Genomic DNA, 20,787 nt, shown 5'->3' with positions numbered 1-20,787 from the left:
TATATATATATATATGTATATGCGTATATTTACTCACTGGAAAAAAACAAAGCTTAACCTCTTCTATGCCCATGACGAGATAGTCTCGTCATGGAGCACGGTTGCGCTGTGCCCATGACGAGACTATCTCGTCATGAACCCCGCCCGCTAATGCAACGCCCGGCACAGGGCGGGGAAAGGGCGGGGCACTGAAGGGGTTAATGTAATGTTATAGATGTTATATATATGAATGTGCCCTCATGTAACGTAACTCGTGCTATGTAAAGCGCTCTGATAACCGATTTGGGTCAAGTTTGCGCTATATAAAACTCTAAAAAAAAAAAAAGGTGAAGATGTCAGTGACAACATTAACATTATTCACCAGTTATTATTTAGCAGAGCTAACTATGACTTGTGCCCCCACCATGCACTGCTCATGAACTCACATATTACATCACTTATGACATCATGTATGACATCACTGATGGCATCTCGAATCACATCACTGATGAAATCACTGGTGACATCATCCAATAAGTGAGTTAGTTTGTTTTATAGTTTACAAAGTGGCGCGTAACTACCATATAACTTTTCTATCTAATTTTGTACAGCCTGTGTGCAGCTAATCGGTGTTTACAAAAGGCATGTGCTCCTAGTGCACCATAGGTGTGTAGAGGTATTGAACATGTTATTTGTATTGAAGTGTAACTCTCTGTGCAGGTGACAGTTGATGACTTGTGTTCATTATGTTCCAGACATGATTTTTGGTACGGCAGAAAAAGTTGGTTATTTTAAGTGAATAGTCCCTCTTTGGACAAGTTTTGCATACAGTGTCCACTGTTGTTAGTGTATACTTTTTAATTCTCTGTGGTGTATTTCTCATGAGAGTTTCACTGTCTACAAACAGTGTGGTATAGAGTTAACTCTCTCCATAGAGAGTAAACTCTCTCCATAGAGTAAACAATGTTAACAGTATACACTTTTCTACTTATAGCCACTTAATTTCTCAATGTAGGTTCAGTGACTGTCTGGGGTTCGATATAGCTAAGGACTGTCCGTAGTAAGGCATTAGTTATGTAACAGTGCTTCAGTATCTGGAGAAACTTGGTTTTCTCTGAACAGTTGTATACAGATTGAACACCCTGTGGAGGATAGGTTACCCTTTCATCTGTGGTTTATAGTCAACATGAACTCGGCTACCCATGAAGTGTATGGTATAAGGTCAATGCTGCTCGTAACACAAGCTTACGTTACCTACAGGGGTTGTATGTATGATAGCAGCAATGATACATCATATTTTTTTTAGTTATTTTACACTTACTTTTATAGCTCCAGTGATATCACTGTTTATAGCACAATGTGTTCAAAAGCAGCATGGTTGAGGTCATCAGTGATGTCATCTGGATATCATCAATGATGTCATCAGTGATGTCATAATGGTGTCATAGAACATGTCTTGAGTGATGTAATATGTGAAGTCATAAGCAGTGCACGCTGGGGGCACAAGTTATAGTCAGCTCTTCTAATTATAACTGCTGAATTTCCGTGTTTTTTTTGTTCAAAATGTTAATGTTGTCCCGGACGTATTCACCTAACTAACGTTACTTTGACCTTTGTTTTTTCAGTAAATTTTAATGTATAGTAATATTTTATAACCATATGTAAAGCCAACCCCGCGGGGGTTGGCCAAAGGACCTTTTTAAGGGGAGGGCCCCCTCCCCGAGCCTTATTAAGCCCTGGGACTCCATCCCCCAGCACAGATTTATTTTTTAATTGAAGGGGACGGGGCCACGTGGCCAGCATCTCTGACCATTATTAGACCCTGGGGACCCCATTCCCAAGGACCATTTTGTTTTAATTAAAGGGAAGGGTGGCCACATTGCCCCCCTGCACCGAGCCTGGTCAGGCACTGGGGCCCCGTTCCCCAGCACCACTACTAAAATAATAGGGGTTGGGGCCTCTGGGAAGATTAATGGCTCAGTGAGGGCTGCACAGCCCCTTCCCCATTTTCAGTCATTTTGGTCCAGAGGGTGGACGCCCTGAAGCCTTTAGTGGCTCAGGGAGGGGGGCAACACTGTCCCCTCCCCTTTATTATTGAAATTGGCCCGGGGGAGGCTGCAGGACCCTCCTCCCCTTATGTGCAAATTGTTGACCCGGTGGTGGGCACCCCAGGGCCTTTGATGGCTTGGGGAGGTGGGCTGCACTGCCCCCTTCCCCTTTTTTCATGATTTCAGCACCGGGGGTGGGCTTCTGGGGGACTTAAATTGGTCAGGGGGGACCATGCGCCCCCTTCCCTCATTGAATACAGCCCCAGTGGTGGGTTCCCCAGGGTCTATAATTAATGAATGCGGCCCGGCAGGCATTTATTTTTTTCAATCCAGTGGGATCGCAGCAATTTTTGATTATTTTGCATTCATTATTTGTGCCGGGGGGGGGGGGAGGGGTTCCCTCTGGGTTCTCCCCCATGGGGCCTATGAGGTCAGGATATCACTACCCTCCCCCGTTATATTATTTATCTTTTTTTTACTTCAGGACAGGGGACTAAGTCCCCAAGTCCTGTAATGGCTAACAGCAGCATTTTTCTCATATTGCTGGCAGCCAATGAGAGCGCTTGCTCCTGCAGGAGTCTGACTCCTGCGGGAGTGAGATGGCCCAAGGGAAATAAAGCTCGCTGTCCCAATCGGAATGCTCTATTTTTGAACTGGCGCTCCTGCAAGAGTCTCTAGAGCCGCTCGCTGACCCAACCATCGTGATATAAAATTATTTTTTTATCGTAATTTCTCAAAAACGAAGGAATGTATTTAAATCCAAATCACCAAAAGCACAATCTGTGGACCAATATCTATTTCCTGTCAGATTTATGTTATTCGGTTCAGCAGTTTTTGCTGCAGCCCTGCCTAAAGAAGTTTATGGAAAATGCATGGGGGGGTTGCATTTTGGGACCCCCCCTTTTTCTCCACCCCCACATATATGGATCACCTCGAAACTTTCCATGCACAAACTAGTCAAAAACAAATTATTTTTGGGAACTTGTCTGGAGATTTGTCAAACAGGGCTAAAGTTATTAGCCACACAAAAAATGATTTTCCTAGGGAACAGCCGACTTAACTATAACTACTCAGTGGCAGCCGCCTCTGGCTAATATATCTATGTATATACACACAGATATACAGAGCGATAGATAGATATACAGAGAGACAGATAGATATACAGAGAGATAGATAGATATACAGAGAGACAGATAGATATACAGAGAGATATACAGAGAGATAGATAGATAGATAGATAGATAGATAGATAGATAGATAGATAGATAGATAGATAGATAGATAGATAGATAGATAGATAGATAGATAGATAGATAGATAGATAGATATCAATGTATACACGAAAAAAATTGATGAAAAAGATACCTCTTATAGCGACAGCCTTTCTGGAAGCTTCAGCCTGTTCCTGGCTCTCCTCTTTGGTAAGATGTGGGTTCATTAGAAGGGGGAAGAGCTGCCTCTGTCCGCCATCTTTCATTTCAGTTGTACATATGCTGGATGAAGTTTTCACCTGCATGTGGGTCCTTCGGGGCAGTAAAGACCGCCAGGCTGCAGGCAGTCCTGTAGCCCTGAAGGATGACATTCCAAAGAGCCCTCTATGACTCCTTATAGGTCCACCGCTATCATCAAAGAAATACTCATAGGCTTCAGGAAAGGAAATGGAGGTGGGCTGCTCTTCTGTAGAATGGTCACTAGCTGGAGCTGATGGTGGACGAGTCCTGCTAGCCCACCCTCGCACCAGTGGGACCCTATCTGCAATGCAATCATCATTTTGACCTTCACAGAAGAAATACTCATAGATTTCTGGGGAGCTCATAGTCCCCGCACTGTCTGTTACTAGTAATGTCCCAGGTTCTGAGTTAATATTATCCTGAATATCTTGGGAACCGGACTCTCCTTGTTCATGGGAGTCACAAAAAAAGAAGTCGTAGGTTTCAGGAAAGGTCATGGTGAACTTGTCCTCAGGAGAAGTGAACATATCAGGCATAGAAGGAACAAAAGATTCCGAATCAGGTCCTTTTTGTTCATCCCAGTCTGGATTAGCCATGCATAGAGGATCTACAATGCAAGTCGACAGTGCAGGGACTGTGGGGTCCCCTGATATTGTTTTACCAATGCTTCTGTGGATCCCTTCCAAGTCTTCCATTAGTCCTTCAGTTTTGCTGCTTGTTTGGTTTCCAGGTGTAGAGCCCAGTGGTCCAGAATGTCTTATTCCATTGCAATTTTGAAGTGGATCATTTGCCGCTTCTTCCAAACTTGTCTCCTCTGTTAGATTATCCTGGCGTGGGACCTGTGGAGTTTTGCTATGACAGTTGTCAATGTCACTTTGCCCATTAAGCCTGTTACAAGTTGGAATTTTTCCCTCCTCACCCCTCAAGTCCTCTGCTTCCTCATTCCCTGGGTTCTCCAGGATAGGAGGTTTACCCCCCAAGCTTCCCTCAGCATTCTGGTGGCTATTGTGTGAAATGCCAGGGCTGGTGAAATGAGCACTTTCTCCTCTATTCTTTCCCAGATGGGCTCCTCCTGTGGAAGTGCTGTCAACTGGAGATTTCTGACTGCTGTCCTCACAGGCCTGGGGCAGGAGTGTGGAGAGCCTGGCTCTCGCACTCTTGGCACCAGGCAGTTCTGCCATCAGGACCGGGTAGAGTATACTTTGGCCTGGGGCCACCTCAGACCCTGGGCCAGTGCTTGAAATGCCTGCACCTCCATTCTGTTCAATTGGGGATCCAATCACTGATGATATCCTGGATTGCTGAATACCTGAGAATGCATTGGGCAGAGTAGGAGTTAGGGGATCCGCTCCAGTGTCCTCTGGAGTCCATCCCTTGTCCTCTTGTCCATTGGACAAGTCCTCACAGGACACAATGTGTTTGCTGCTCAAATGTTGCATGACTTTCCTGGATGTCCGAGTTGTCCTTGATGCACAGGAAGATACTATGTGGCTTTCCAACATGGTTGAGTCTGGCTGATGTTGCCATGTAGTATCCCTCTCACACAGGTACCTGCTAACTGATCCAATTTCGCCCTCTTCATCCTCACTGCCTGACAGAACATCCTGGTTGCATGGTACCTGGAGCTCCGCAATAGCATCTTGGTGATCTGAAATACCCCAAACATTGTGAACGGTGGGGGCCCAGATGCCAGGCACGCGCCCCAGCTCAGCAGAACACAGGCTGATCTTGACCTGCCTGCTTCTCCTGGTGTGACTTTCCTCCTGGAGGTTCTCTTCCGGGTCAGAGTCGCTTAAGACTTGGTCATCCGCTGTGGCCAGGGAGATTTCTTCTAAGTGACACTCCTCTGCTTCAAAGAAGAAATCAGCCCAGTCACGATCATTCAGCTGAATGCTGTACTCAAAGTTATCCATAGCTCACAACGTTACTGACACACTGCCTCTTACAGGGGTAAGGATAGTGATGGATGTAAAGGATAAAGACTCCTGATCTAGGTGTGGGTGTGTGCGTAGAGTGATCTATCTCTGGATGTGCTACTAAACTATACGTTTGAGAGATAGTGCTGCAGCCTAAGACTATATGATCTCTGGAGCATTAGTCATCTCTGTCACCCAAGGGCTAAGCCTGTAAGATATGTTTACCCTGAGGTATATCTCTGCTCTCTGGGCACTGAACCTATCTGATCCGTGCAATCAGAGAGCTATCCCTGCTGACGTTGCCCAAGTATGACCTGTGTAGAATGGGGTTGCTCTGCTGCCTGACTGCTAAGTCGGTGAGATCTGTCTAACCTGTGGTATTGCTCTGCTATCTGAGATCTGAACCTTAGTGACATTAGACATAGCTGTTTCCTGAGGCCTGACCCTGCAAGATCTGAGTAAACTTACAGTAAGCTCTACTTCCTGGAGCCTTCTCCTGTAAGAATAGTGCAACTGGAGGGTAGCACTGCTGTCTAAGGGGTTAACTGTGAGATATATAAAAAGTCCAAGAAATCAATATTCGACGCATGTATAGTCTTAAGTCCGACCGGGAGTTAGTGCCAGTCTCCTGGTGCTGATACGTCCTGCTTTTTGGAGGTCCTGCTTGGAGTTCGCCTCTGGCTGCAAAGGCTTCACGGGCAATAAGTATCTCCAGTAGAGCAAACAGACGTTTGCCTGCCCTTCCACTCTCACTGCATAAACATGTATTTCCGTGAAATGAGAGGAGGCAGTGAAGAGAAGGGCTTCTTTGAAGAGCCTCTACACTAGCATGAGCATATCTCCTGAATCCATACCACACTCTTCGTAATAGATGCTACTCCTTGAGGGTTTGGAGATACAGACCCAGAGGGGCAGTGCAGGAAGCGGGATTAGAACAGACCTTATGGTGTACGAGTAACTTCACCGTGGATGCCGCACCCCACCTCCCATCACTCGCTCCTCTTCTTAGCCGTCCATGTCCAGTTGCAAGTGGCCCTGGGACACTGTGGTCAAGGCATGGCTAACCATCCATTTGGGAGACATCTGAGGAGTAGTGTTTGCAGTCTCATAAAATGTGATGTAGAAACATCCTCCTGAAAGGATTGTTTTGTGTGAAGACTCTTATGGCAGATTACGTCAACCAGTCTTCATATGAGATGTTGGTTTCACGTTGGTAATCCAACGGTTAATTCTGGTTGAGCCACGAGTGCAAGTCAGCAGTTATACCAAGGACTCTCTCTGGCGACACATGACCAAGGTTGGACAACCTACGCACAAATAAATATATATGATTAGTACAGGTAGAGAAACATGCAGAATTAATAGAATCAGAAAAAAACATCCCTGATCAATACCTGCAGCCCAAACATCACCCATTGAATGCAGGCAGAAAATACTTCTGAGCAAATCAAACAGGCATCCCTGATAAACAGTTAGAGAAACCCCACACACAAAGAAGGAAGAGAAACATTCATGGGTAGTGTGGGGCGCAAAAACATCAGTGATGGATACAGACAGAAAAGCATCAATGAGCAGGGCAGATAAACAGCAAGTACTGACAATGCCAACAGGTCTGGCTTATAACTTAAAGTCCCTCTTCATTCACTGGTGAGTTTGGGCACTCAACATGTCATCATAAATACACTTTGACACTGGTATTTGCACTCATGCATTCATTCATCTACTCACGGATTCCTTCCTGCATTCACAATAAAAAACAACTGAAACGCTAAACAAGCATATGCAAGATAAAAAAAAATAAAAAAATCAATCACCTAAATGGTATGTTCGAAATAAAAATTAGAACAGAACATTGCAGTGATTGCCATTTTGCTATGGTATTGTACGAACAAACTATAAGCATAAGAGTACCCTGGTAGATTAATCTGAAAGGCATCTAAGAGGGTTGTACAATAGTCCAAGAGGATAACTCTTGGAAACATTTCAAAAAACAATCACAGACCACCTTATTTGCATGACAACCTATGGGATTCACTCCACTGCGATGCAGAAAATTGTTAACAGACACTGGAGAATCCAAACGTCAGGCCCATTGAATTTTACAAAACCTATGTTTTACTTCAGACGGAGCAAATCCCTCAAAGACGAGTTGGTCTATACACGTCCAAGAAAATCTATTGCCAAGAACACGTTAATCACAATGTGGAATTTACCCCGGTCAAAGGATATTTTTCCGTGGTCACTGTAATGTTTGTAAATTTACTCCGAGAACCAAGCAAACTTGATCTGGGGATGCATATGCCATGGATCCTATAACGTTTTGCTAACTCTGACTCAGTTAATGTGATCTGCATGATTACATGCCCATGTAGTGTCAGATATATTGGCATGACAACGTGTAATGACTAGAATCAGTGAACACAGAGGCACATTTAGGTGCAAGAAGACATCTACCAAAATGTTGAGACTTTTCCGCAAAAGACCACTCTGAAAATGATCTTAGATGGACTGTCATTGACCAGACAGCATCCCATATGGTAAACATTGAAAAAAGGATGCTTTACATGGAACAAAGATGGATCTACAGTCTGGGGACATCAAATACAGGCCTCAATGACTAAGTGCTGCGGACACAAATTTGATGTGGTGCCTTCCGAGTGTCTCTTCTGTGTTAGTTGAGGAAAGATGTCATATTGTTTTGATTCACAATTTATGTAGGCTAACTCTTTTAGTTTGCACACGGTATTAGCAATTCATCTCTTAGCACTCCCTTCTAACCTATGGTTTGTTGTGAGTTTAAGTGTACCCTTCAATGAGATTACATTTTATTTTTCTGTGATGATTTGAATTGAACATATGGCCTGTTCTTTAAACCTATGGTTTAAGCAAGATCTAGTTTACCCTTCTATTCGACGGGACACTGTCTCCCCCGAAAAAACATCCTTTTACCCCTTCCTCTTGAGACCTATACTTTTTTGTCAAACATCTGTTTATTGAAAAAAATAATCATATTCAAACAATCAGGCACACTGCCTCACAGATTATCCAGCAAACTGCCCCTCAGCTAAAGCATGCACTGTATCTTAAGATGCAGGAGTTACAGAATTAAATTGCTTATTGCAGGCCAATGTCATGTCAAAATTACTTTTTCATAACTGTGAAAACTCCCTGCCTTCCCTCCCCCTCCCCTGTGGTGGAGAAGCTGTGACTAACGAATCCTTGCTCCTTGCTGTGCCCCGGGGCACGAAGTGGACTCTTCCCATGTGTCACCTAGATTGTCCCCTGCCTGCCCTTGGTGAATGTGAAACCGGAACTCCCCTCCAAGTGTCCTAAAATTGAAATAAGTGTAAACCTCTCAGTGTGGGAGGGCACACCACCAGCGGGAGGCCCTTTGTGAGGTATGCCACTAAAGGGTCCCATTTATACTCAAAATTCTTATAGTCACCTCGGAAGATGTCTGCCACCCATTCCATCGTGAGTATTCTCCACAGGCGGGAGTGCCATTGTGCCAGCACTGGAGCCTCCTTCTTCCAAGTGGCCACAATAGCCTTCTTAGCCGCCCCTAAACATGCCCACATAATTGCCTTGTCCACCCTGGTTTGGTGTTCTAGAGTGGTGTCTCTTAGACCTAGAAGGGTCGCTTCTATTGAGCTAGGCAAGGGATATTCCAGAATCTCTTTCATCTGGGCGAGAATCTCCTCCCAGAACAGTTTAATGGATGGGCACTCCCACCAGATGTGGCAGAAGTCCCCCAACAGGCTGCACCCCCTCCAGCAAAGGTCTGAGGACTGCGGAAAGATCATTTTAAGTTTAGTAGGGTAAAAATACCAATCAAATAATGTTTTGTAGTGGGCTTCCCTTAGCTCAAGTGAGTGGTTATGCTTAGTGATATCCGACCATAAGTGTTTCCACTCCCCCTACATCACCTTCCAACCCAGGGTCTGCTCCCAAAATTGGATGTACCGTGGCCTCGGTGCAATCGTTGTGGAGACCAGAAGGCCATATAGATATGAGATTACCCCTCTCGTGGTGCCTACCTTCCTTACAAAGGATTCTATAGGGGTCAGCTCCCGAGTTGCCGTTTGCCTTACTGGTGGATGGAGTGCCCAGTGATTCAGCTGAAGGTAGTGGTAGTGTTCAGTGGGTGGAATGTTAAAGTCCCGCCGGCAGTTTTCAAATGTAAGAATGTCGTAGATGTGAAACAGGTATGAGAGAACCAAGCAGCCCCCTTCCCTTCAAGCGTCAAATGGATCCACCTTTAGCACTGGTGGAAACTCTGGGTTAAAGTGTATGGGGACAGAAATGAGGTTCACCCCTGGCCTCGAGTCACCTCGTCCCAGATCTTGAGAGTAGTCTGGGTGGGGGAACTTAAATAAGCGTTGGGGGGTCTGTCCTTTTTTGGGCTTCCAAAGGACGGCCCAAATTGTCCTACCCATGATAGCGCGATCCATGTGGAGCAAGTGCTTGTCTAATTCCCTCATGGACCTTTCCAACACCACTCTCAGTTGTGCCGCCTTATAGTAAAGCCCGAGGTCTGACAATGTCGCCCCCCCCCCCTCAATCCGTGGCTTCTTTAGCACATGGAAGGGTAGGCGAGCTCTTCCATTTTGCCAGATGTAACGTAAGGTCATGGAGCGTACCCCCAGCAAGAAATCCTTTTCCAGGTCTATCGGGAGCGCTTGGAACAGATACAGCAGTTTGGGGAGGATAGTCATTTTGACTGTGTGTATCCGCTCCAGCCAGGATATTAACAGTGGTTTCCACCATTTAAGATCCTGCTCTACCTGGGTGAGTAAGGGCGGAAAATTTGCTTTAAACAGCCTATCTATGCGGGGGTGAGCTGGATCCCCAAGTACGTTAGATTATGTTTGGCCCAAGTGAACGGGGACTCTCCCTGAATCAGTAGCCCCTCTTCCTCCGGCAATGTTAGATTTAACACAGAGGATTTAGTCAAATTAACTCAAAAGCCAGCGGCCGCTTCAAATTTCTTCAGTTTCACCTGGAGTGTTCGCAAAGAGGTTCTGGGGATGTGAGAGTCAGAAGGACATCATCAGCAGAAAACGAGGCCTTATGTTCTTCTCCCCCAGAACAAATCCCCTGGATGTCAGGTGTTGCCCGTAGCTGAGCCGCCAGCGGCTTGATGCTGAGGGCAAACAGCAAGGGGGAAAGGGGGCCCCCCTGTCGTGTTCCATAGCCTAGTTCGAAGGGGCTCAAGCTCACTTAGTTCACCTGGATTCTAGAACATGGGCTCGCGTAGTTAGCTCTAAGCTCAAAGCTTTCCAGAATGAGAAACAGAAAATGCCAGTCCATCCTGTCAAAGGCTTTTTCTACATCCAGCCCTACAAGTACCGCTGGGATTTTGAACTTGGACACTTTTTCTATAAGATGCAGTGTCCTTCGTATATTGTCATGTGTTTGTCTCCCTTTTATGAATCCAGATTGGTCCGGGTGGATAATATCAGACATTACATTTTCTAAGCGAGACGCCAAGATGGCTGAATAGAGTTTGGCATCCAGATTCAGTAGAGCTATTGGTCTGTAGGACGCGCAATATTGTGGATTCTTCCCTGGTTTTTGTATCACCAAGATCAGGGCCCCTGCCATGGACGGTGTCACCTTTTGTTCAGTCGCTATTTCATTGAATAAAGCCTTTAGGTGGGGTATCCGTTCCGTCACATACGTCTTGTGGAAGTGCGCAGTCCGTCAGACCCTGTTGACTTTAGAGCCATGATGGCTTGTCTCACCTCCTCCTCAGAAATTGGGGTGTCTAACTGTTCCTTCCAGGCAGCCGAGATCTGTGGAAGCGCAAGTAGGGCCAAGTAGTCTGTCTGTGCTTTAGTGTCTGGGGGGGATGCCCTATAGAGATCTTGGTAGAAGTTGCGAAAGACATTGGCCTTGGTGAGGTCGTCATGTTCTGTCTCCCCATCGCCTCTGTTAATGCCCCCAATATATTCCCGTTCCCTCTTGTCCGGAAGTTGTCACTCCAGGTGAGTGCCTACTTTGTTGCCCTGCGCGTATGCATTGCGTCGTAGCAGCAGAAGTGTGTATTCGTCTCTGTTGGTGTATATTGCGCCGAGTTTCCCTTTCAGTGCAGTCAGTTGGCGCTTCAAAATGCGTGTGGGTGTCTTTTTGTATTCTCTTTCTGTCTGGGTGAGAGAGGCCTCTTCTTCTACCCTGTCCTTCGCTCTCTGCTTATTCAGTGCTGAGATCATTGCAATGCATTTACCCCGCAGAACCGCTTTAAAAGCATCCCAGTTGTTTTGGGGTGACATTTCACTTGGGTCGTTTGCCTGAAAATACTCCTTGATCGCTACCCTCAGCTCATCCCTTAGCAGTCTGTCCCGTGTCAATGAAACCGGGAAATACCATCTTGGAGGTCCCTGTAATTGCCCCCCACCCCATTGTAGGTACATTGCAACAGGACTGTGGTCTGACAGAGATATGGGAAGAATCTTGGCCCCCTGGAGAATTCCATGTAGCCCCTGGGACAAAAAGATGTATTCCAACTGAGAATAAGTCTGGTGGACATGTGAGAAGTAAGTGTAATCTTTTACGGTCGGGTTGAGAGACCTCCACGTATCCCTAAGTCCCAGGTCATAAAATGTGTGCTTCAATGGGTTGGGAAAACTTCCACCTGCCGATCTATGGGGGTGGGTGCTATCGTCCATTGGGTGTCACGCTAGGTTTAAGTCCCCCATCAGAATTATATGGCCTTTGGCGAAACCTCGCACCAAATGTGCCTCATTTTCCCGCTTTCCCTCACCTCGCATGTTATTACAATGCAATACCATTACCCGCAAGTCGTTACAACAACTTGCGGAGGGGGGCGCTGGGTGTTGGAATAGTATAATATACTATTCCAACTCCAGTCTGTGCGGACAGTAGGGAAGGTGTTGGATTTTAAATCCAATACCTTCTCCCCCCTCCGCAAGTCCTTGTAACGACTTGCAGGGTAATGATATTGCGTTGTTACAACGCGGTCGTTGTAACAACAGTGTTGTGACAACATGCGGGGTGACGGATGTGGGGTGACTGATGTTTACCCTCCCACCAGATCTAGTAATGTATGCACAAAAGCTGCATGGCCAGTATTTGGGACATGAGCCAAGACAAAAGTGGCCCTCCTCCCTCTAAGTTTCCCTTTTACCATGACCACCCGTCCCTCCCTATCTGTCTTTATCCCTTCCGTTTGGAATTTGGTGCAGTTATGGTACATTAATGCCACCCCATTATGTTTTGTTTTAGCAGATGATCTGTATATCAGTGAGTAGCTCTTTCGCCTTAGCCTCAGTTCTTTCAGTCTATTAATATGTGTCTCTTGAAAAGCCACAACATCAAATTGGTGATCCAGCAGGTACTTCCAGACCTTTTGACGATCAAGTGGAGAGTTCAGACCCTTCACATTCCAGGAAGCAATCGTTATCATTTTACTGAGCTACACCCACCCCCGTGCGTTGTGTCCCCTGAAGTACCCCTGCTCCTGGTCTCCTGGTCTGTTCTTTGCATGTGTCATCTCCCTTCCACTCCTACACCCTTCGCTGCAGCAAGGAGGAGCCACCTGTATTCCCCTGACCCCACTTCTCCACCCCCCACTAAAATAACACCCCATTTAGAACATTCAACCAACAAGTTAGGAAAAACTAAACATGGTAAGCGGGACCAACTGGTACCCCACTGTGACATCATTCCAGGCTGCGGGCGCTGGACTTTGGCCTCGGCCTTAGCCCGTCGCCCCGCTGTCATTATAGCATTTGCAATGTAGCTTTTTCACAGATAGTGCTCAAATTGTTTTAAAGACTCAGGTGGATCTTTGTAGAGGTATGTAGCCGGGTTGTCTCTGTCCCAGTTTGCCCTCCAAGTTCATACCCAAGATGGCACATCTCACACCTCTGATTCCCCGAACCTCAGGTCTCTGTCTTTTAGTCCAGCCTGTGGCTATTTAGCTTCACCTCTACTTCTTGCGTCAGGTCTTGGTTTGGCATTCCTTAGAAACCGCTCTCCACAATGTTGCTTTTGGTCGTATAGCGTAGCCTGTTCTCTCCGACGTCTTGGAAGCTTCCTCCTCAGGTACCGGCAGGTCCAAAATCTCCAGCCCTTTCTTGAGCTCGGTGACATCGCGTTGCTTGTTCTGGAATTCGAAGGTCAGCCAAACGGATTTCTCCATCGGTATCTCACCTGGTCCGCTCGCAGCTTTTCTGTGAGTGTTCTGAAGGCATGTCGTCGTTGTAGGGTCGCCTGTGCCAGGTCTTGGAAGAGTGAGCATCGAAAACCCTGGCAAGAGATTGAGTCTTTCTTTCTGGATTCCCTTAGTATGGTTTCCTTGAACCTGAATGAGTGGAGCTTAACTAATATGTCCCTAGTGCGCCGTCTCTCCCCGGGAGTGGCTGGGTCAAACCTGTGTGCTCTTTCTATTTTGATCTTCATTTGCTTGGGACCGAAGATCTCCTCCAGGTCTCCGATGTGTATATTGTCTCTCCTGGACCTGTTTTCCAGGGTTCGTTCTTTAATAGGAGCAGTTGTAGCTGCGTATGTAGGAGCTGTACCTTATCGTGAGTGTCCGTTACTCTTTTATCTAGCTCTTGTGTTTGGACCTCTTTCTCCAACAGTCGCGCCCCTATAGAATCCACATCTTGATGCAGTGAGGTCATCTTTTCTAACAGGTCCGATTTCAGTTGTTCCACTGAGGCCTGGAGATCGCCCTTTAATACATCATGCAGCTCCATCTTAAAGTCTTTCAGGGACACCAGCAGGTCCTCCTTGGTCAGTGCCATACTGGATTCGGCACTCCTTTGCTCGCACGCTTGTTTTTCTCTGCCGGTGTAAGTAGTTTGACACCTTGGTTATGGCTTTTTTAGGTGGCATAGATGTGGTCACCCCCCACAACGAGGGAATCCTGGGCCCTATGCTCACTAAGGGCGCCTCTGTATTTTGTCGTGCTTATGTAAAGACTTCCCTGGCATATAACTTGGCCCATCTCAGTGCGGTGAAGGGTGGGGCTCCTCATGGTATTGGTCTCTGATGGCGGCCATCTTGGGGTCAGGCAAGGATTGTTTGCTCCCGCTGCTCGGTAAGTGTGGGCCTTCTTCACTGTCTCCTGTGTCCACTCAGGGAGCCCCACTAGTTACCTTCGTTTCCTCAGGGGACCCCCTGGGAGCCCCTTGTGCTGTCCCCTCTGTGGGTTATTTCATCCGCCATTTTGTGGTCAGGTAAGGTGGTGGGGGAGCCTCTCCATCCTCGGTGTTTCCGCATTTCCAGGAGCTCCCTCTCGCCGGTGTTGTGGGTCAAGGGCTAATGTACCCTGGGGGGTCCCCTCGATCCTACTCACACCCTCTGGGACCTGGCTGCATTTGGCCGGTACTTTCTCTGGGCCATATGGGACCCGTTGTTGCTCTCCATGCTCCTCCTTGTGTATCTGCCGGATTCTCACCCTCTGACAGTAGGAGATTGCCTGGGGCTCCCTCTCCAGTATTGCTCACCCCGTCCTCCCTACCGCTTCTCAGTGTCAGCATTCGCGGTGGGACGGCGCCATCTTGGTTCGTGCCTTCTCCTCAATTTGTCCGGCGATAGTCTCTAAGCTGCGTGGCCGCCGGTGGACTCTGCTGGCACTCTCGATTCACCGCTTCCTTACGTCCCCATTCCGGTGTTTCTTGGCTACGTTGGGGCTCTATGTTCACCTCCGACAGCAAGCTGGCGACGGAGACTGAACGGATCACGTCCGTTAGGCCATCTTGCTTGGCCATGCCTTTCAACTTCTACTTTTTAAGGATATGCACAGACTCTTTTTCTAAGAGTAAGAACTTTCTTTCTGAGAGGTGTTGTTTTCCTCTTTAAAAATTGACTCCAAGGGGCGTGGCTTAGCGGCGAAGCAATATGGCCGCTTGCTAGGGTCTCTCCGGAGGCCTCCTCCCCTATCACACACATCCGCCACACATATCCGACCTACCGGTGTAGGTACAAGGACCGGAGAGGAAGCGGAACCTGCCGCAGCAACTCCGACCTCGGACGGCCGTCGGGAGCCGAAGATACACGGCCCGGCACCTGGGGCCTGCGGAGTGAGGAATGCCGGGGCCTTGCGTGGTGGTGCTGGCCGCTGCGGACGTCGGGGGTGCCGGCGCACCCTCCTGCTGCATCCCCGAGGCGGCAGACTGTTCGCGCGAGGCTTGCTGACGCCTTGCAGCGCTCCGGTGGGGTGACACTGCGGCCCCGCATTCTGCCGGCGGTACTGGGAGCCAGACCCAACGTTGAGGCGAGGAATCCCGGTGCTGCACCCGGGAGCCTCGTGAAGCTGCCAGCGGGGGTGGAGCCCTGAAATTAGACTCTGTGGCTGACTCGCATGGACTGCGGTGGGGGCCACCTGGCTGACGCTACAGGCGCCTAGTGAGGCAGAGCAAGTGGGGCACAAGGAATAAAGCAGACTGTCTGCCCTGATAAAAGTGGATTGCACTTGTGTTGGCGGACCGGGCGCCCATCATCCCACATCATTGGTTGGTGTCGACCGCAGGGGGCTCCTGTGCCGGCTCCCCCCCCCCCCTTTTTTTCTCTCTCTTGCCTTATTTTGGCTCCAAGTGTTACAGTGGGCACGCGCCAGGATAATTTATATCGGCTGCCGGGCCCTTGGGTGCTGGTGTGCATTCAGCTGGTCCTTACTGCGGCAGGACGGCTGGAGAGAGACGGGGGGCTCCACACAACCCGCTGGGGGTGCGTGGGCCGTTAAGGGACCCCGTCGCGTGGCGACTCATTTGCGTGCTACGCACTGGGCGACCTGCCTCAAGAGACTTTTTACATAATCACCCTGCTCTGGTGCTTTGTGGCGGAGGGGCCGACTCGGTGTCTTCATTGGCCGGGCCCAAGGCCTCACCATGTCCAATGCAAAGGGCGCAAAAACGTCCCAACAGAGCAGGCTGGACCGCTACACCTGTCCGAAGGCGGACCTACCCGAGCGGAAGGGAGTAGGCGACAAGTAACAAAGTGGCGCGGACCATGACCCTTCTGAACCCACCATGAAAGACTTAATGGCGGCAATTACAGGGGTTCGCACATCCATTGATGCCCTGTCCTGTGAAGTGGCGTAAATCAGGGCGGACCTCACCAAATATAGGGAAAAGGTAAAGCAACTCGAGACCACCACTGCAAGTCTAGTAGAAGACACCTCGCAAGTACAAACTGATGTTAAAGAACTACAAGCGTTCCACAAATTCACGGAGGATAAGCTTGATGACTATGAGGGGCGATTAAGGCGCAACAACATACGCGTGCTGGGGGTACCAGAGAAATTGGAGGGCCCGCAGTAGACCTTTTCATTGAAGACCTGATCGTAACGAAAATACAACCAAAGGGTCTCTCCAAGCTGTTTGTGGTCAAAAGGGCACACAGAGTACCCGGGGGTCGCCCGAGGTCAGGAGCTCCGCCCTGCCCGATACTGGCCCGGCTATTGAACTACCGAGATAGAGAAACGGTTCTCCAAGCCGCCAGAGTCCCCCCTCCACTCCACCTGGATAATTCGGATGTCACTTTCTTTCCCAACTTTACTCACACAGTACAGATGCGTCGACGTTCATTCCTGGATGTCAAGCGAAGGCTACGGGATAGAGGCCTGAAATACGCCATGCTCTTCCCCGCGCGTCTGCGTGTCGAGGCAGATGGGAAAACCTACTTCTTCGACCTTCCAGAGGCTGCATCTGACTGGTTGGACAGCCGGAGAGACCCGACGGAAAGAGGCCCCAACGAAAATTGAAACGGACAGTGTGCCTGCTCCGGGTGTCCTCGAAAGATTTTAAAGCCACCTTCTCCCATCGTGGGCTGGGACCTGATCATGGCTTCTTGATACTCACAGGTGCCGAACTGTACAATTTAATATGGCATTAAATAATGTTCTTTATTTTGGCTTTCCTCATACAATGCACCGATAATTTGATACGGTAGGGAGGAGGGCCGGCGGGGCACTAAAGCCTCCCCCACGTTCTTCTTTTAGCCTTTTTGTTGGACGACAGGCACTCTGCATTTGTAAGATGGGCAGTTTTGAGCCCAGAGTGCAGGGAAGCAGGGCGGGGGGTTGTCGGGTGGGATTGTTTTTTCTTGTTTCTTATTTTTTGCATTTACTCGACGGTATAGTCCCTATCTGTGACACACAGTGTCACACTTTACTTAAATGCCAATGGGTACGCAGCGGAACAAAGAAGTTAAAATCTTACGTTGGAATGTTAACGGGTTAGGAGACAAAATTAAGAGAAGTGTGGTGTTGCAATATATTAAAAGACTGTTACCCTGTGGGCTGGGGCCGGTGGGTCTACAGAGGTTGATAACGTGTGGGAAATGTATGGAATATAGAGCGCTTATCACAATGTGTGGGTATTGAATTCAAAGTGATGATTCATGTAATGTGCCGACATTCTGTTTTTTGATAATAAAAATTGTTTAATAAAAAAAAATTAAAAAAAGACTGTTACCGGACATTGTCCTGCTTCAGGAAACGCACCTAATCGGGAATAAGTGCAAAGCGATGTAAAGGTGGGGATACTCCATGGTGGCACACGCGGGCTTTACATCTAACTCAAGAGGGGTGGGCATTATGCAAAAAAAATCATTCCCTTTATCTGTTACGTCCACACACGTTGATGACCGTGGGAGATATGTCGGGGTCACGGGCACGTGGGAGGGCCGAAGCATAACTTTCCTGTCTGTGTATGCGCCCCTGGACTACAACCTGTCCCCCTTCACTGATCTCAGTGCTCTGCTGCCAACGTTACCTGACGGGCACATCGTACTCAGCGGCGACTTCAACTCTGTCTTATCGGGCGCGCTAGATAGGCACCCCCCTCGTGCACTACCCCCAGCTGCACACTCCTTTCCTAGTTTTCTGGAGGCAATGGGCTTAGTGGACGGATGGAGAACTTATAACCCAGACAAAATACAACACACCTTTCACTCTGGTGCACATAACAGTCTCTACCGCCTGGACTACATAATTGTCTCCGCTTCCCAGGTCGCAGACATCCATGAGATCCGGCATCTTGCCAGAGGCATATCTGATCACTCTCCCCTATGGGTCCACAAAGTACTAGATCACGCGCAAATAGGACGCATTGCCCCTATAAATCCCTGGCATCTCAAAAACCCCAAAATACGTAAAGAATTGATCAAGTCCATTGACGACTATTTTATGAAAAATGAACATACCGTTGAATCCCCGCAAACGCTTTGGGAAGCCTTTAAAACGGTGATACGGGGTCAGGCCTTGTCCCTCATAGCGGGAGCAAAAAAGGAAAGGTTGAAGGACATCTCGGATGTTGAACAGGTGATCTATCGACTTGAGCAAGACGCTAACTCTGATGCCACGCCTGAAACGCTCCATGCACTCTGGCTGCGCCAAGACGAATATAGGGCTCTGGTCACTGACCGTGCCAAACTAATGGGACAAGAAAGACTGGGCCGGCTCTACGACTGGAGAGACAAAGCAGGGAAACTGATTGCCTGGCTTGACAAAGAGGAGCACGCTAGCAGGCTTGTCCCAGAGCTTAGAGGAACTGACGGTAACCCCATAATAAATCCCCAGGATATAGCTAACTAATTTGCAGCTCATTTTCACACAGTATACAGCCCCATATACAAATGCAGACTCCTTAGATCTTCTAAAAGATATCTCTCTCCCTACTCTCCCAGATGCTGACTGACTGTTTCTGGATAGTGCCCTCTCCACTGAAGAAATTGCATTAGCTATACAAGCGCTACACCCGGGTAAGGCCCTCGGCCCAAACGGTATTCCAATTGAGCTGCACAAGCTCTGCCCTGAAAAATTAGGCCTTTATCTGAAATCCATGTATAACAACAGTTTTGAAAAGGGACTACTGCCCCTAGACCAAAGAATCGCGACCATTGTCACAATATATAAAGACGGAAAACCCAAAACGGACTGTGCCTCCTTCCGGCCCATTTCATTGCTGAACGCTGAGCCTAAAATTCTAGCAAAAGTACTCGCCAACAGATTAGTTAAGGTGATAGGAGAATTGGTGGATCCTGACCAATCAGGGTTCATGCCACGGAGGAACACTGCCTTAAACCTGCGCAGAGTGCACGGGGTGCTGGGTAGGACACCGACCATTCGTGAAGATGCAGTCATAGTGTCCCTGGATGCTACTATGGCATTCGACACCCTGGAATGGTCGTATAATTGGGATTTGGCCCGATATTCATCAGATGGGTGAAATTACTCTACAGCGCACCTATTGCGCAAGTAGTTGTAAATAACAAAAAATCCGAAACCTTCACACTTAGTCGAGGTACCCGCCAGGGCTGTCCCCTCTCTCCCTTACTGTTTGCTCTGGCCCTCGAGCCTCTTGCAGCATGGATCCGCAAGGATGCAGTAGTCCGAGGGATGCGATGTTCGGTGGACTGGGAAGACCGTATTTCCCTGTATGCGGATGACATCCTCCTTTATCTCACCTCCCCCAAGAGATCCTTGATTGCTGTATTCGACATCCTAGACGTTTTCGGCAGGTATTCCGTATTTCGAGTTAATTGGCAAAAATCGTTAATATACGTTCTCTGTGGAAACTCTCCCCAACTGCCCGAGGCTGCCCCATACCAATAGTTACAGAAGGCTTTAAATATCTAGGCATATTCATCTCTCTTGACCAAGCGATCAGATATGCTCGCAACCTGGTCCCACCCCTACAGAGGCTTAAAAGTGACATCATAAATTGGAAATCACTCCCAATCTCTCTATTAGGTAAGGCAGCCCTATTTAAAATGATGTCCCTGCCCAGTTTCCTCTATGCCTTACAAAATTCGGCTGACCCTGTCCCAAACTCTTACTTCAAGGAAATCGAAGGACTCCAGAGGGACCTTTTTTGGAGTGGGAGACCGCGCATTGCTCTACCAAAACTCACGCTCAGTTGGTATGACGGTGGAATCGGACTACCAGACGTCAGAAAATACTACTGGGCTGCACACCTCACAGCAATAAACCATGGCACCTACGGTCGCCCTGACGCTCCAGGGTTCCGTATGGACCGCTGGATCCTTCCCAACGGGGCCTACACCGAGCACTGTATTCCAAACCTGACAGATACCCACTTACTGGACCTACCAAACACGCAGTTAAGATCTGGCATGCTGCAACCCAATCGCTGGGCTGGAACAATAGATTAACACTTGCCACGCCATTGTGGGATTCACAAAAACGAGGGGACTTGGGCAACTCCAAAGGGTTTGACAAATGGGACCTGATTGGTATCTCCCATATCAGGGACCTATGGGGCACAGGGGGAGTAAAGCCTTTTGACACCCTCCAAAGTCAACACTCGCTGGCAGACTCTGAGTTTTTCAGATACCTTCAGGTCCGTCACGCATTACAATCCGTTCTGCCTTGTGATGCCTCCCCACCGGATAGCTCCC

At 48.2% G+C, this 20,787-nt stretch overlaps 1 protein-coding gene across 1 annotated transcript in view; it reads right to left on the bottom strand.

Moving 5' to 3' along the window:
* Positions 1-20,787, bottom strand: part of PERM1 (PPARGC1 and ESRR induced regulator, muscle 1) — a 66,270-nt gene that overhangs the window by 24,717 nt on the left and 20,766 nt on the right. The window contains exon 2 of the mRNA XM_085609668.1: positions 3,393-6,701. Coding sequence (XP_085465794.1) covers positions 3,393-5,391 — 1,999 coding nt within the window. The 5' untranslated portion in view covers positions 5,392-6,701. The remainder of the gene's footprint in view (positions 1-3,392; positions 6,702-20,787) is intronic.

The sequence above is a fragment of the Triturus cristatus genome, chromosome 1_2 (genome assembly GCF_964204655.1).
Source record: "Triturus cristatus chromosome 1_2, aTriCri1.1, whole genome shotgun sequence".
NCBI classification, from domain to species: Eukaryota; Metazoa; Chordata; class Amphibia; order Caudata; family Salamandridae; genus Triturus; species Triturus cristatus.
This window is presented reverse-complemented; position numbering and strand designations above follow the sequence as displayed.